Source organism: Pygocentrus nattereri, chromosome 12, assembly GCF_015220715.1.
Source record: "Pygocentrus nattereri isolate fPygNat1 chromosome 12, fPygNat1.pri, whole genome shotgun sequence".
Classification (NCBI taxonomy): domain Eukaryota; kingdom Metazoa; phylum Chordata; class Actinopteri; order Characiformes; family Serrasalmidae; genus Pygocentrus; species Pygocentrus nattereri.
The window spans coordinates 9,595,635-9,612,608 of record NC_051222.1 but is presented as its reverse complement, the minus strand read 5'-3'; the positions used below and the strand labels follow the sequence as shown (position 1 = coordinate 9,612,608).

The following is a 16,974-nucleotide window of genomic DNA, read 5'->3' as shown; positions in this document are numbered from 1 at the left end:
AAAAGCGTTCTATAAAGCACCATAAAGGGCGCTGCTGTCATTACAACACAAGCTTGTAACAATAGCAGTGCTATATAGAACCATGTTCAGAAAGAATTTGTATAGAATCATATACAATACATTCTCCACCAATCTGAATAACCAATGAAGCATGAAATGGCTCTAAACAGAACTATTCCCTTTACTGGTATTTACTGGTTTCACAGTCTTATTGAAGCTAAAGCCGTCACCTGGCAAAGTGAAAACCTGGGTGGAAGATTTGTGAGTTAGTTGCCCTGATATTGTACATTATATTTCCAAAAGTTTTCACTCACCCATTCAAATCATTGAATTCAGGTGTTCCAGTCACTTCCATGGCCACAGGTGTATAAAGCCGAGCCCCTAGGCCTGCAGACTGCTTCTACAGACATTAGTGAAAGAATGAGTCGCTCTCAGGAGCTCAGTGAATTCCAGCGTGGTGCCGTGATCGGACGCCACCTGTGCAACAAGTCCAGTTGTGAAATTTCCTCAGTACTAAGTATTCCAGTCAACTGTCAGTGGGATTATAACAAAGTGGAAGCGGCTGGGAACAACAGCAACTCATGTAATATGACAGACTGGGGTCAGCGGATGCTGAGACACAAAGTGCACAGAGGTCACCAACTTTCTGCAGAGTCTATTGCTACAGACCTCCAAACTTCATGTGGCCTTCAGATTAGATTCGATTAGATTAAAATACTAAAAAATAAAGCATCTTTTTCACCAGTTTGTCCATCTGAATTTATGTGACCAAATCGCAAGGCAAATTATTCAGTAATGAAATAATTTCATGAAATAAATGTGAATTCATTTTTTTTTGGAAAAGCTCCACTCAAATTAACAGAAAATGTGTTTCATGATCACACATATCGCTATATGCTTACAATTTACTGCTGAAAGCCAACAATTTTAGATGCTTAGAGTTTATCTCTGAAGAGATGTCATCTGTTTATAGTTTCTAGCCCAGATTTGGGGAAAAATGGGTCGACTTTCAGTAGAAAAACAAACTGTGAGATCAGCTTCTTTTATTATAAGGGTTTAAAACCACATCACCGTCTGTTTGACTGGAAAGGCGACAGTTACAGCCTCATACGACGCCCAGCTTCTGAAAGTATCTTATGAAATATGAAAGTTATGAAGAATATGATGCAGTGCGTTTTGGAACCACCGGTGGTCTCAAGGAGTTGAAAAGATTAAGTACTAATAATTAACTCACTGAGGGGAAAGAAATCCCTTCTTAAAGCTACTTCTCAGCTCGTTCTCTTTGGGAAACCTTTAAAGCTTGAGAAGAGCTAGCTAGCCAGCTAGCTAACTACACTGAGATTCATAATATGTCAGCCGCTCAGCCAACATGCTCAGCTCGTCATAAAAACTGGCTTGGAGAACTGCCAGTAAATAAATGTGAATCTCGATTATGGACAATTCAGCTTATACAGTATGATTTCTTATAAAGTCTCAGCTTTCATAGCCAGCAAGTGTCGCTAATGTTAGCTAGCTCTCAGTATAATGTTATCATGGCCAAATACAACCAACTCTTCAGTCTGAACTGTGAAAGGTAATTCCCAGAGATCTGGTTTGGACTGTGCGATGGTTTGTACGGCCTCAAGCTGCACATGAGCTGTTTCTTTGCAGTCAAGTCTTCTGAGAGTTATGACCAGTTGCCTGGACCAATATGGAGACGACATTGACGCATGATCCAGCGGCCTACGCGGCGTCTATGCTCGTATATCTGTGGGCCTGGGGGTAAAAAGAAGAAATGGGATTTGGCCTTGGAATATAGATAGACCCCTTCTATATGTGAGTCTGTTCTAGGCTTGCAGTATAATTAGCTTACATCAACTTACTCAGAATGGTTGGGTGATGTTAGTGAACTATGATCTTCATACTTCTGCACAGATTTCCAATAAGGTCCAGTTCCAGGCGTTGCCTTGCCTTGTCCTAAAGTCTCTCTAGCAGTGCCTTTGTGCTTCATTTCATCGTTATGCTGAAAGGTGAATCATCGCCCCACTCCAACGTCTTGTGCGCTCTTTTAAAAGTCTGTTTTTTGAACTCTATTAATCTTCACCCAATCGTGAAGTCTCCTAATCCCTGCTTTCCGAGAACCAACCCCTTAGCATGATGTGGCTAACGTCATACTTCATTATAGCCAGGTGAAGAGCAGTACCTGGTTTTTGCCAGACATACTTGACATTCAGGTCAAAGGGTTACATTTTTGTGGAATCAGATCAGCCGTTTTTCATCATGCTCTCAGAATCCTTTAAGTGCTATTACTCAGGAGTTTCCATCTAACCACTCTGTTGTAAAGATGTGATTGATGCAGCGCTGCAGTAATAGCTTTACCATCATTGTGCAGGATCTATGAAGCTCTGCTAGGACGGCCATCGGGTTAATTTTGTAACCACGGAACCTCTTGCCCAGTTTCCAAATAAGGCAAGATGGTTAGATCCTTTAGATCAGAGGCAACCAAAATGTTAAGAAGAGCCTTTTTGTCAAATTTCAACAAAAAACTAACCACATTGGCAGAGACCCAGCATTTTATGTTCTTTTTATTGAAGTGATGTTTTACCATCACCATTGCTGTAAATATGTCTTGGCATGTGTTAATGCCCTAGTACAGGCTAAAAAATATAATGCAAATTAAAAAGGCAGACATACTTTGCTCTGCATTAAGTTTTAGTTAAGCTATAGGTGCTTTTCTCGTATCTCCAGCAGGAAACTTTTACGAAAAAGCAAAATAGTGTCTTGTAACGTTTGACTGTTTACGAAGTTGAAATCAGCTTCTCTTGCCCTGTGATGGACTGGCGACCTGTCCAGGATGTATCCTGCCTTCCACCCGATGACCGGATAGGCACCAGCACCCCCCCGCAACCCTGAGGGAGAAGCAGCTTAAAAAAATGTATGGATGGATGGATGGATGGATGGATGGATGGATGGATGGAGTCAGCTTCTCGTTCGCCTGCTTTTTGTTCAAATTTTCCAGTTCCACCTTAAATGGTGCCTGAGGTGCCAGGAGGTAGCTAACTATGCAGCTAGCTAACTATTATACCAAGGTGTAACTGCAAAATTCAAATGAGAAACTGATTTTTAGTGATTGACGGTTTCTTGCTGCAGATTAAACGCATGAGGAACGTATGTCTCCAAATTATCGATGTTCGTCTTAAATCATTCTCATTGCCATTTCGTTAGCCACTAGCTAGACGAGATCGTTGACTGCATTGCTATGGTGACCAGCAGTCTGTGTGCGAACCTTCAGGGTGACTCCAGCATTTAAAACCATTTATTGTTAGACTGTGTTGAACAATCAGCAGAGCTTTATTTTATTGCAAAGGAGGACTATTTTATTTTTATCTACAAACCTAATTTTGCTGTGGAGCCGCAACAGGGCAGTAAAAGAGTCGCATGCAGCTCCAGAGCCACACGCTGCTGACCCCTGATTTAGACCCTTCCCCATAAATATGCTTTAATGCAATTTATTTGTGGCATAAGATGTGAGTCCTTGTCCAATTTGCCACATGTGGACTGCAGCCAAGTTCTCGAGACAGCTCAAGACATGCCTCAAAGCCGAGGCTGGTGTGTCCCATTTTGTAGTACCCTTTGAATGTGGGAGAGAAATGTGCCCATAATTTTTTGAGAATCTGAAGGGCTTTCCTTAATGACCTTCGTCATCCACTCTCCACTTTAGATTGTATGTTTGTAGCCTCTTATACCGGTTATTCCAAGGAGCATAAGAGTTCTTCATAATATTCGTCATGACTTGGTAACTAGCAAAGATACTTTCTCTAGATTGACAAAGCACTTCTTGTAAGTCGCTCTGGATAAGAGCGTCTGCTAAATGCTGTAAATGTTTCATATTTCATGAAATTATTTCATATTTCAAGCTACATTCAGATGCTGGGTGCCGTAAGAGGCTGTAACTTTCTTCTCTCCAGTCAAATAGACGGTGATGTCATTTAAACCCTTATAATAAAAGAAGCTGAACTGAGTTTTTTTTTCTACTGAAAGTCGACCCATTTTTCCACACATCTGGGCTATAAACTATCTTTTCTAGCTTTTAACTAGCTTTCACCAGTAAATTGTAAGCATATATCGATATGTGTAGATCATAAAACACATGTTCTGTTCATTTGAACGGAGCTTTTACAAAATAACAGTTACTGAATAATTTGCCTCACGATTTGGTCGTATAAATTCAGATGGACAAACCAAAATATACCCTGGAGCATAACAAGTTAAACGTAAGACTGAAATGTGTGTCAGCTGTACACTTTACGGTCAAGGCCATGTTGACTGTAGATAACCGAGCCCTGAGGTGAGACCTTCAAATACCAGCTCTCATACAGTTCCTCCTACCTCAGCTCCAGCCTTTGAGATATGACTTCAAAGTAAAGGAACTGGGCGTAAATGAACTTCATTTAGAGCATTATAGCAAATGATATGAACACTTGTGTTTATAAGATGGCACTTTTAATTTTTAAATTCATTGCAAAAGCACCTAAAAATGTGTTTTTGCTTTGACATTACAGAGGTTAATGTAAATACTGATACAAAATACATCTGTATGTGAAACTGTGACTCCAAATTTGTTGGTAGTCATCAAGTAATCGCCAACCAATGACAAGTTTGAAATCAGTATTGAATGGATTTGTATGTATTTATTAAATTTGAAGAACTAGATAAGAAGCTGTTCTTCTTACAAATTCTGCCTATATTTACATGCCATACTTCATAGACAATCCCAACTAGGTATGCACAAATATTCAACTGATCTAATAGCTCAATACAATAGCTCAAACAATCTGACTTTGCAGAGTTTGCGCTCTGTTAATTTATTCAGAGAATCTGTGTTGGTGAAGAATAAGCCCAGAATTAGAACATTTCTTAAAATATTGGTAAATGTTTTGCTGGTTTGCATGATTTGAACCATCTTCTCATTTATTTGCATCATTTTATACATCCTTGACAAAGAGAAGTGTGAGCGCTTGCAGCAGCGGAGCACAATGGAATGTGTTTGTTCCTAAAATCACTGTAACGTTCACCTCAACAGAAAGGCTTTCCTTTTTTTCTGTGTAGGGTTGTTTATTGGTTGATTAAATGCTGGTCTCTCCAGATCCCGTTTATTTGTAGATTCCCATTGCGACTTAATATTGAGCTTCTTTCCGTTGTTAATCTGAAACCGAAGGTAAAAGTGAAGGCAAACTGAGTTTTGAATGCATCACTGCTGCTGTGGTAACAGGGCACGCCCCTTCCTCTTGACTCATTTGGTAGCATGACGTTCGGACCAATTATTTAATAGGGTTGGGTTGGGGGGGGGGGGGGGGGGGGGGCTCTGTTTCTCACCCAGTGTGGAGGAGTATAGGGTCATTTTTATGAAGCCTGAAGAGACAAAAATTGTCTGGACGGCAGCCCCTCAAGGAAAAGACCCTTTATTTTACAGTGAGCACTGATTAGTGAGTAATTCAAACGCATTTACATTCAATTTCAACATATTTAGATCAATACCCATCTTTTTTACATAATCCATCTACTTGTCACAAAGCTGAATGTGAGGGCTGTCCAACAGGAATATAACTGACCTCTCCACTTTAGGGCAGGCTTGATTTTTCTGGCTAATTCACTCCACACACAACTTCTTGCACACTCTCTCTTTATCTCCTTTCTTTTAGAGAGCTCTGTCTGTGGGTGTGCCCTTGCATAGTCATGCTGTGACACATTTGCATTCTTAAAATGGCAAGAATAACTTAGAGGACACCCTCTTCTCCTTTTTTAGTAAATGCGATGAGTTTACCTGTCAATATGTAAATGTTTGCGGGGGGGGGGGGGGGGGGGGGCAGTGCTCTCATGTGCTATAATGCCTTTAATCAGCCACGTCGGAACCTGCCCAAACCTTACCCTGCCTTATAGGGCTCAGCAGTCATGTTGTGCTTACATCAAGTAGGTGAATAAGGTCCTTTTTATCTCCTTGATATTCCTGCCATTGCCAAATAAGGCTATTTGTGCAGTGTTTACAGACGCTAAATGGACTTGTTCTAGATTAGAACTATTTCACTATTTCAGGGAGAATCCCCTTTCCCAGCACTAGAAGAGAGGGCTGAGTCTGTGCCTTAAGCACTATTTCTTGGGATATAATGGAAAGAGAAAGGACAGGAAGAAGGGTTTGATGTGTAGTGTGTGATTTCATTGCAGCTGTCTACAACATTGCAGCCATGCATATGTAAAAAATAAGGAAAAAAGCTTTGGTTAAGGCAAAGAGAGGGAGCGAGAGACAGAGAGAGAGAGAGAGAGAGAGAGAGAGAGAGAGAGAGAGAGAGAGAGAATCCCACTCACTTTCTGATGGTCAAAAGTAAAAGAATAAAAATAAGAAGTAGCATATAATATGCTAATAAAAAGACTGCTGTGATGAACTCTATAAAGGACTGAATATGGTTCAGCTGTTGAAACAATGATGTCTATTCACCGTAGACTCAGTGGGTGGTTGGGGGGGGTGGAACTGCAACTTCCCCTTTCATTTCCAGACGCAGCTTCCTATTTCAGATTTGCCTCATTGTATGATGACCCTAGGACTCGTCTTTTCATCTGCCTCTCTGGCTCTCCCTGAGAAATCCTTATAAGGCCTTTGTTAGCTGGGCAACAACACTGATGCTGGTACTGATATGTAACAAAAAAGACTGCCATTTGTTTGGTGGTTCAGACTGTACAGGTCAAAAATACATGAACTACTGACCACCAATCAATAGTCTTAGTAGAAACCTGGCTTTACAGTACAGCGTGATGTTAAAGAGAAGGAAACAACAAAGCAGTACAAGTAAAAATGAGGTATGTCAGGTTTGTAAGGTATTCATTTAGCACGTACCGTGGATTTATTAACTTTACTAATGCAAACGTATACATCGCTGTGATATCCCTGGAAAATATCATGAGATGCAGAATTTTATTAGCCTTCGTTTATTTGTCTGAGACACAGATATGGGATGTGCTGACAATACAGTGATCTCCCACCAACACACACATTCATACGAATACATCCATGTCATAACAGCGAAGGCCATGAAACGGTCATGGAAAACCAGATTGTGGACTAGGGGGCTGACTAGGGCTGATCCACAACTCTGGAGGATGCAGTCAGGCTCTTCGTCATCCTGAGCGTTTTCATTGCAAGGCCATGATTGCTTACTGAGTCACTTACTCAGTAAACTCTGTGTCTAATCCTTACTACTGATATACCATTCCCAGGTATGAATCTCAAGTGCTCTTTTCAAGCGTATGAGTCACCATACCACGCAGGCTGTGTTTTGGTCGAGGCCATGGAATGTCTTCTTTGGCAGACGAATGTAAACATACAATATAAAAAGCCTCCAGTTTAACAAGAATATTCTTGACCTTTTCCAAAAAAGTTGAGAACAGGTTCTTTAAATAATTCCAGGCTCTGTTTGGTCCTTGTCTGAAAGGATTCCACTTGGTAAGACAAAAGGTTGTGCTTATTCCAAAATTGTTCTGTCTGGAATATATTTCCATGGGGTTCTTTCATTCTCAGGCACATGCTTTGGTGAAATAAGCAAACACCAAATGTTCTAGTATATCCCAGGTGTATGCGTTAATTACCAGTCACAAGACGGCCTCCAGACCACAGAGAAGCAGCTTGAGGGATGTTTGGTTTTCACGCTTATATGTCGGATTTGTTAGTGTAAAGTGTTTTCTGTACCCGGCAAATTCATAAATACAGGTAACCTTCGGAGACATTTCATTTACTTCACACATGTGGTTCAATCAAACATAGTTCATATAGTCATGGAAGAATATTTATGATGCCAGAAAGCTGATAGAAAAGTTTAGAAAGGTTTAAAAGTCTAGGATCTCCTGAATTATACAGAAGGATGCATTAACTTTTCTGTTTGTAACATATTTATGGAGCACTTGCAGTCAATTACTGGCCATTACTTTGGTCATGTTGGCGCATGGTCACTTATCTATACAATTTGTTATGCTTAGAAGCTCTTTTTCAGTTTGTTGCATTCAAACATTCCACACATAGCACTACCATCAGACCTTGTGCGGTCTTATCCAGGGCTAAAGGGGTTTTTATAAAATGCCCACCCCCTAAGCCCATGTATAAGCTTGTTAATGGTCAAAAAATACTTTTTGTTGTTTCATAGACCTCTTTGGGACATTCGTACTCTTTCTGTGAGTTTTAAGAACTTTTATGAAAACAACTGTAGGTCAAAATGAGGCTGCAGACCTGTTTGGCTTTATGGGTGTCATGTACCCCAGCCTAAAGGCATGGATTTTCTTGCCTAGCATCTATTTCTTGAAAAACACTGTGAACTAACTCAGACGGCAGGTATTACGAAAGCTGATCCACAGACGATCTGTGGGTAGGTTTGCTGAGATGAATAAATGGAGTCTGGAAGATATCCTCTCTCCTAATTCCACAGTGATACTTTGGCCAGTGTCCTGATGCTCAAAGAGGTCTGAATTATTTGATACACATACTTCCACTTTCTTAGAATTTCATGACACTCGAGACAGCCGTAAAGTCTGAAGATGAACCACTTTACATGGAAATCACATCCTTTAGATGTTGTTCAGCACCCCACTCTTCTGGGCACTTTTTAACTTTACTAATAAGCATGTTCCGCTGAGCTACATGGCAGAGAATTCAAAGGAGAAACCGTGAGAATGACAGAGGCTCTTCAGATTTGTGTTTGTATTGACGCTGCTTTATTTTTGGCTGTAAAAGCACTAAATCAAAGATGTCTGCCATTCTGAATGCCTACGACCACAATGAAACACTTCTGATGGATTGGAAGAGCAGCGCAAGGAACATTTGATTTCAGAAGAGATTGTCTAATGCGTATAAAACATACATGATCAAACAGACGGATGCAGCCCATTCCTATGACAGGGAGAACTGATCTCCTGTATGGAAGCCCATTCTCAATACTTAAAATAAAAAATCCAGCACGTAATATTTTTTTCTTCAGTATTAAGTGGTTCACCAAGTCATTGCTTTGAGATACTATACCATTACTTTGAGATACGAAGTCATGAGTTTTGAGATACTAAGTCACTATTTTGAAATACTAAGTCATTATATTTAGACACTAGGCTATTTTGAGATACTATCCCATTAGTTTGAGATGCAAAGTCATTATTCTGAGATACTAAGTCATTATTTTGAGATGCTTAGTCAATAATTTGAGATATTACATCATTATATTTAGATACTAAGTCATTCGGAGATGTCATTATTTTGAGATACTGTCTCATTACTTTGAGATGTTAAGTCATTATTTTTGACATACCAAGTAATTATGCTTAGAGTCATTTTGAGTTACTATCTGGTTAGAGATGCTAAGTCATTATTTTGAGATACGGTCTCATTACTTTGAGATAGTAAGTGAATATTTTGACATGCTGTCTCATTAGGTTGAGATGCTAAGTTACTATTTTAACCCTCTATGTCATTATTTTGACATACTGACATACATTTTGAAGTACTAAGTAATTTTTTGAGATGCTTAGTCATTATTTTGAGATACTGTCTCATTACTTTGAGATGGTAAGTCATTATTTTGAGATGCTTAGTCAATAATTTGAGATATTACATCATTATATTTAGATACTAAGTCATTCTGAGATACTTTCTCATTAGTTTGAGATGCTAAGTCATTATTTTGAGATACTGTCTCATTACTTTGAGATGTTAAGGCATTAATCTGAGATAGTAAGTGAATATTTTGACATACGGTCTCATTAGTTCGAGATGCTAAGTCACTATTTTCACCCGCTAAGTCATTATTTTGACATACTACCTCATTACATTGAGAAGCCAAGTCGTTATTTTGAAGTACTAGGTCATTTTTTGAGATGCTGCCATCATTTAGAGATCCTTTCTCATTACTTTGAGAAACATTCTCATTTTGAGAAACTTTCTAGAAGATAGACAAAAAAGGACATCACTTGGAATTTCAAAATAACGAACCATAACAAAAGAATGAAATAGTATCCCAAAAATATTCACATACTAATATTAATAATGGAAAAAACAATAATGTTTTTTTTAAGTGGTGGAAATGGGCTTCTATCCTAATAAGCGCATATTAAAATCTGATCTGAAGTATGTTAAAGAACTGGAGTTGCTTTTTCAGCAAACCAGTGCAGAGCTGTTTTTGTTTGTCCATCATCCCAGTGGATCAGGTGACACGGCAGAAAAAGACCATCAGTTCCCAACTGGTTCAAAACAGCCCAATTAGGTCAAAGCAATCTCCCTTCATCCTGACATATTAGTGTGGACCAAAGAGTGTTATGAAGACAAGCAAGCCACGTATTAAACATGTATTAGCCATGCATTAGGCGACCAGTCCTATCCTCGTCAAAACGTGTGTGGGCAGCCACGCCCACGCATTTCAAATCCCAAACTGACCCATATCACAGACAATGCTGCAAGCCTGTGTATGAATGCCATTGTCACCCTGTATTGACCTGGAAAAGCACTGCTTGGCTCAAAATAACGCGAAAGAGGTTCGCTGCATGTTAGCCGGACGGGGCTGGGCGACCGTTTTGAACGGGATGAGTCGTTTGACTTGCTAATTCCCTCAAATGACCAACTACAAAACGGATTTCAGGCCACGGTCAAACGACAAAGAGCCCTTCTTCTCTCCAGCTGGGTAAAGCCAGTGTCCTGTAGGCCACAATAACAGACCAAAAGATGCGCAGTTTACCTCAGTTCTATAAGAATCTGTCCTATTTTTCGAGCTAAACTTATGCCTAGCATCACTGCTAGCACGACGAATGAACGTTAAGATGCTGTCAGGCCGTCCACGGCGCTAACGCTGCTGTTTATCCCGTTCAGACACGTTATTGCGAGATGCACTTGAACCATATCGCTGAAACGCATCGGTATTAGACGAATAACTTGTCATAAATGGTGCCTTTATGGTTTTTTAACCTTCCATTCGGCTCTGCCTCTCACAACGTTAACCTACTTCATCTCGAAACTTGAATTTCAAGCAATAAGCATGAAAGACGCCAACTGGGTGACGGCTGGCCAATCAGAGCGCTCGATGCCGAAACATTACCTTATATGGAAGGAGCCGGCCGCCGCGCCGGGTATAAAGACGTCAGCCCGCTGTACGGAGGCTACTCAGAGTTTTCGGTGCACCCGGAGAGGAACGGTTATCACTCAGCGGTTCCCTGCAAAACCTTTACCTTACAGGTGAGCGCTGGTTTTATTCGGGCGCACATCGTATTTATGCTTACCTGATGCTAATTTGGCCCATTTTAAGTCGTAATTCGTGGGTGCTTTCGCTGTGTTTGCACGCCTACGCGGGCTGAGTTAACCTGGTTAACCTACCTTCTGAATGGATTAACGGTTAGCACGGTCACTTTGTGAGACGAACGTCTATTGTAGCGTCTTTAAATCAATAAAATGGGGTTTATTTTTTCTGTTTATTCTGGCAGGTGGTCTCGAGTTGGCTGACCGTTAACGTTAACTTAGCCGGGTTAGGCAGAAGCTAACGTTAGCCAACTGCTCTGCAGATTCGCTATGCTAGCAGTTAGCATGTCGTTCAGTGTCCGCATTAAAAAGACTTTATTTTTCTGTTTATACGCTGAATGTTGTTGGTCTTTGCGTTCAGCATCCGTAGAGTACCGTTATCTCTGTAGGTTGGCTAGGTTACCGCATTCCTCAGTGATCCCAGTGTGTTTCAGTGGTGGGTGTGGCCACCTCAATGCGCTGCCGGCATCTTCTGCTCTTGTTCAGTCGTATAAGGAATTGGCTTGGTTAAAGCTGAAAAGGCATTTAGATGTTTGAATTTTCGTTTTGACCGATTAGTGGGCTTAAAGGCTGGTTTGTGTGACGTTAACTGGTAGCTCAGTTTCTCGATCAGAAGAGATGGTCATTTGTATTCCGGCGTGGGCTTGAGTGCCTGCCCTGCTGAAAAGGCCATTAGCTAGAACCTTTCAGGTTAAAATCTGATTTGTGGTTTTATGGGACTTGGTTTAATGCTAGCCTTTAGAGAACGCTGATTTCTTGTAGGGCACCTTCTGGATCCCAGGAGGAAACGATCTGTCTGGAATCAGCATCAGAGCACCAGTTAAACCACTGCAGTCCTTTACACTGATATATCAGGATGGACACATACAACAGCTTGGACACCAGCAGAAACTTTAGTGCTTTTTTTTTTTTTTTTTTTTTTTAAACCAGTGGGGTTGCTGAATTGGTCGGGCAGCTTTGTGCTTCACATGCATTTTATGCAATCTCAATGTCAAGTCTTTAGCTAAAGGTGCCTGAAGTGATGGAGAGGATGGGGAAGCATCCGTTATCCTTTTGGTAGGGTGTTAAATCTGAGGCAAAGAGATGCAGATTGCATATTGGCAATTATGTAATGAGTTTGCTCAAGCCCCTGTCAGACCATTGAAATGGGGAGTGGTCCTGGTTGTGCTGGTCTCGTTCTGCAAGCTGAATCAGCCATGGTGAGCCAGTCGAACTTATTGCCTTATAAGGCAATAGTGGTGTCTGCCCAGCCGCTTCCTTTGTCTCAAATCAATGGTTTTCAGGCTTGTGCCTTTGTGCCATCTAGTGGGCAACCAGAAACATCCCTTCATAGAGGATTTCAGCTTGCTGTGGGCTCTAATTGGAGCAGAGGTTTAACTTGCTGGAAGTGTGCTTATCTGTTCCTTTTTTTTTTTTCCAGCTTTCTAATTTTTTTTCTCTCATACACAGCCATGGATGAGGAAATCGCTGCTCTGGTTGTTGACAATGGCTCTGGAATGTGCAAGGCTGGTTTCGCTGGAGATGATGCTCCTCGTGCCGTCTTCCCTTCTATTGTCGGCCGACCCAGGCATCAGGTATGTCTTGTTTATTTTAACGAGTGTTTTTACTTAAGTCAAAATAATTGTGGTATGGAATTATCAATACCAAGAATTGTTGCCACAGTTAGGAATACTTTCTTGAAAGCAGCAGTTAATGTGAAAATGAATGTCTCGCTTTTAGGGAGTGATGGTTGGCATGGGACAGAAGGATTCCTACGTAGGTGACGAGGCTCAGAGCAAGAGGGGTATACTTACCCTGAAGTACCCCATTGAACATGGTATCGTCACTAACTGGGATGACATGGAGAAGATCTGGCACCACACCTTCTACAACGAGCTGCGTGTTGCCCCAGAGGAGCACCCAGTCCTTCTCACAGAGGCTCCCCTCAACCCCAAAGCCAACAGGGAGAAGATGACACAGGTGTGTGTTTAGCACTTCAGTAACTTTTACTTTTTTTGGCAGGCTTCCCCTCTTGTGTTCATCTTCATATTTTCATTTCTTTATCTTCCTTCTCAGGCTTTCCAACCTGTGACCTGATCTTTTTCCTCCAAATTGGAGGTCAAAGGTTCACTTCTGCCCATTTGTTTGAATATCATTAATGCATGTGTGTTTACTAAACACTGCTTTGCCTTAAAACTGTAGATGCATGATGTACATGGATGGAATGACAAGCCTCTTGACAAGTACACAGTGAAGTGAAATGTTGTTCCTGGAGGAACATAATGGTGCAGCAAAAGTGTGAACGTGCAGACATCGTGTGCAAACAAATTAAACTAGAAACAGGGGGTAATTAGACCAGTCCTTGTGAGTTTAAAAACCTGATTTATTCCTCAAGCAGTGTTGCGTAGTCTGGCAGTGGTGGCATGGATGCTTGGGTACCTTCTGTCAGATGGACATCTACGCCTTTCACTGCTGTCATGATGGAGGGGAGAGAGACCCCAGTGATCTCAACTGTCCTCACTATACGCTTTTGGGTCTTGCAGTCTGAGGTAGTGCAATTCCCAAACCAAGCAATGGCGCAGCTGCTCAGGCTGCTTTCTGTAGTTCCCCTGTAGAACATGAGGATGGGAGGGGGTAGATGAGCCTTCAGTTTCTGCAGGAGTTAGAGGTGCTGCTGGGCTCTTTTGGTTATGTAGCTGGTGTTGAAGGACCAGGTGAGGTTCTGTGATGTGGACACCGGTGCTCCTGATTTGTGCAGCAGAGCCAGTTGATGTTCAGTGGGGGGTGGTCACCCCTCACTCTTCAGAAGTCCGCAACCATCTCCTTAGTTTTGTCTACATTCAGAGACAGTTTGTTGGCTCTGCACCAGTCCATTAGCCGCTGCACCTACACTCTGTATGCTGACTCATTCTTGCTGATCAGACCCACCACAGTTGTATGAGCAGTGAACTTGATGTGGTTTGAGCTGTACTTTGCAGTACAATCATGAGTCGGCAAAGTAAACAGCAGTGAACTGAGCACACAGCCCTGAGGGGTGACTGTGCTCAGTATGGTGGTGCTGGAAATCTTATTTATCTGGACTAACTGGGGTCTCTCAAAGGTAAATCCAGGATCCAGTTAGAGGGAAGTGTTCAGGCCCAGCAGGCTGTATTCCAATAAGCTGCTGAGGGGTGATGGTGTCGAATGCTGAACTGAAGTCTATGAACAGCATTCTGACATGGGTGTCTTTATTGCCCAGGTGGAGTGTTGTGGGGATGGTGTCTGAGCGGTTGGGGTAATATGCAAATTGCAGTGGGTCCAGTGAAGGAGGAAGCTAGTCTTTAATGTGCCTCATGACAAGCCTCTTGAAGCACATGATGGGAGTGAGTGCAACGGGATGGTAGTCATTAGGCAGGACACTGGAGACTTCTTCAGCACAGGCATGATGGTGGACTTGAAGCAAGTTGGAATGACTGCAGTGCTCAGATGTTGAATGTCTGTGAACATCAGCCAGCTGTTCAGTGCATTCTCTGAGCATTCTGCTGGTATGCTGTCAGATCCTCGTGCTTTTTGTGGCTTGATTCTGTAGAGTTCTCTGCACCTCAGCAGTGAACACAGTACCTGTTCATTTGGAGGGGGTGTGGTTTCCTCACTGTCATGCCATTCTGTGCCTTAAACCAAGCATGATGTTTGCATCAACTAAGTGTGAGTTGAGTGTTTGAACAAGCCAAAATCTGGGAGCCATGCAAGCTTGCCTACCCATATTTTCAGAGGTCAAGTGTGATAACCTGTTTAGTGGCTCACATTGCTAAATGAATTGCTTTTTCTCTACAGATCATGTTTGAGACCTTCAACACACCTGCAATGTACGTTGCCATCCAGGCCGTACTGTCCCTGTATGCTTCTGGTCGTACCACAGGTATTGTGATGGATTCTGGTGATGGGGTCACCCACACTGTACCCATCTACGAGGGTTACGCTCTCCCCCATGCCATCCTCCGTCTGGATCTTGCCGGACGTGACCTGACTGACTACCTGATGAAGATCCTGACAGAGCGTGGCTACAGCTTCACCACCACAGCCGAGAGGGAAATTGTGCGTGACATCAAGGAGAAACTGTGCTATGTGGCTCTGGACTTTGAGCAGGAGATGGGCACTGCTGCCTCCTCCTCCTCTCTGGAGAAGAGTTATGAGCTGCCTGACGGTCAGGTCATCACCATTGGCAACGAGCGTTTCCGTGCCCCCGAGTCCCTCTTCCAGCCTTCCTTCCTGGGTGAGTTGTTTGAACTGATTGTGTTGATTTGTGTCGACTGACTAACTCATGTTATCAGTTCAGTCCTTTAACTGGAATTGTTTTCCTCAGGAATGGAATCCTGTGGTATCCATGAGACCACCTTCAACTCAATCATGAAGTGTGACGTTGATATCCGTAAGGACCTGTATGCCAACACAGTGCTGTCTGGTGGTACCACCATGTACCCTGGCATTGCTGACCGTATGCAGAAGGAAATCACCTCCCTTGCTCCCTCCACCATGAAGATCAAGGTAATACTTCAGCACCAGAAAGTTAAGATTGATCTTGATACTGATCACTTGGTTTGAGTAACTTGGTCATTTCTCCTTTTCATAGATCATTGCTCCTCCTGAGCGCAAGTACTCCGTATGGATCGGTGGCTCCATCCTGGCTTCCCTCTCCACCTTCCAGCAGATGTGGATCAGCAAGCAGGAGTATGATGAGTCTGGCCCTTCCATTGTCCACAGGAAGTGCTTCTAAACAGGACTGTAACCACTTCAGCCAGCCATGTGGCCAGCTGACCTAAAGAACGACCAACCTTCCCCTCTCAGACAAGACAACATGGGCAAGGCTTCTGCTCCGTATGGCGCGCTGCCTCGGGACGAGCAAACTGGAATGGGGGGTGGTGTCTTACGGGGGAGGAGCTTTCCCCAAGAGGACTCAATGTACATTTCTTCTGTCATTCCAAATAGTGTCATGTTTTAATTCAGCATCCATTTCACCCATGCCGCAGTGGGAATACATGACCTTGTTAGTGTTGCTTATGTAAATTAAGTACAATGTCTGGTTTTGTTTTTGTACTTCAGCCTTAAACTCAGTCCAGTTCTGTTTGTTATGCAAAGGAAGGGAAAAGCTTTACCCATTTGAGTGAAGTTCTTTTGCAGGTGAATTTCCTGGGGGGTTTGTGGGTAAGGGGACCGTTCATTGGCGTCTGGGCCAAGGAGTCTCTCTACACTGACATGTAAACCCAATAAAATGTGCACATGTAAAACTCGGTGACTGACTCTGCCTTTTTGATCCCTTTTCTCTAAATGAGTACTTACTGACTTGATGCTAAACCTCAGTTGTACCAGGGTGTAGATGGATCTGTTCAATGATTTGCACTTTAATTTCTAAACAAATCAGTGGGTTTTTTTGTTAATTTCTTCAGAAGAAACCTTTATTGTAACTTGGACTGGACAAATCTGCACTCCAGCTGTTTGCCTAGTGATCAGTTTTGTAGCAGTGCCAATTTTCTAGAAAATGTAGGCGGCAGCACTACAGAAATGCACAAATGCTGCAGTGCCGGAAGTGCTAGAAAACCTGGTGCTCTCTGGGTGAATGTTTATTGGATATATGGTGGTTTTTCTACCAGGACCAACACACAAACATGATAGTGTGTGTGTGTGTGTGTGTGTGTGTGTGTGTGTGTGTGTGTGTGTGTGTGTGTGTG

General features: G+C 42.3%; 1 protein-coding gene across 1 annotated transcript; it reads left to right on the top strand.

The window, feature by feature from the left end:
- Positions 1-11,090: 11,090 nt before the first annotated feature.
- On the top strand, positions 11,091-16,538 carry actb1 (actin, beta 1). The gene is made up of 6 exons (XM_017717274.2): positions 11,091-11,230; positions 12,740-12,864; positions 13,010-13,249; positions 15,083-15,521; positions 15,612-15,793; positions 15,879-16,538. The coding sequence occupies exons 2-6, from the start codon at positions 12,742-12,744 to the stop codon at positions 16,020-16,022; spliced, it is 1,128 nt and encodes a 375-aa protein (XP_017572763.1). The 5' UTR covers positions 11,091-11,230; positions 12,740-12,741; the 3' UTR covers positions 16,023-16,538.
- Positions 16,539-16,974: the final 436 nt, after the last annotated feature.

What these genes read in the sequence shown, in the direction of transcription:
- actb1 (XM_017717274.2), top strand. Translation starts at nt 12,742, where the DNA reads ATGGATGAGGAAATCGCTGCTCTGGTTGTTGACAATGGCTCTGGAATG. An exon ending in TCGGCCGACCCAGGCATCAG is followed by an intron (nt 12,865 to 13,009) that starts GTATGTCTTGTT and finishes TCTCGCTTTTAG; the next exon opens with GGAGTGATGGTTGGCATGGG. An exon ending in CCTCCACCATGAAGATCAAG is followed by an intron (nt 15,794 to 15,878) that starts GTAATACTTCAG and finishes TCCTTTTCATAG; the next exon opens with ATCATTGCTCCTCCTGAGCG.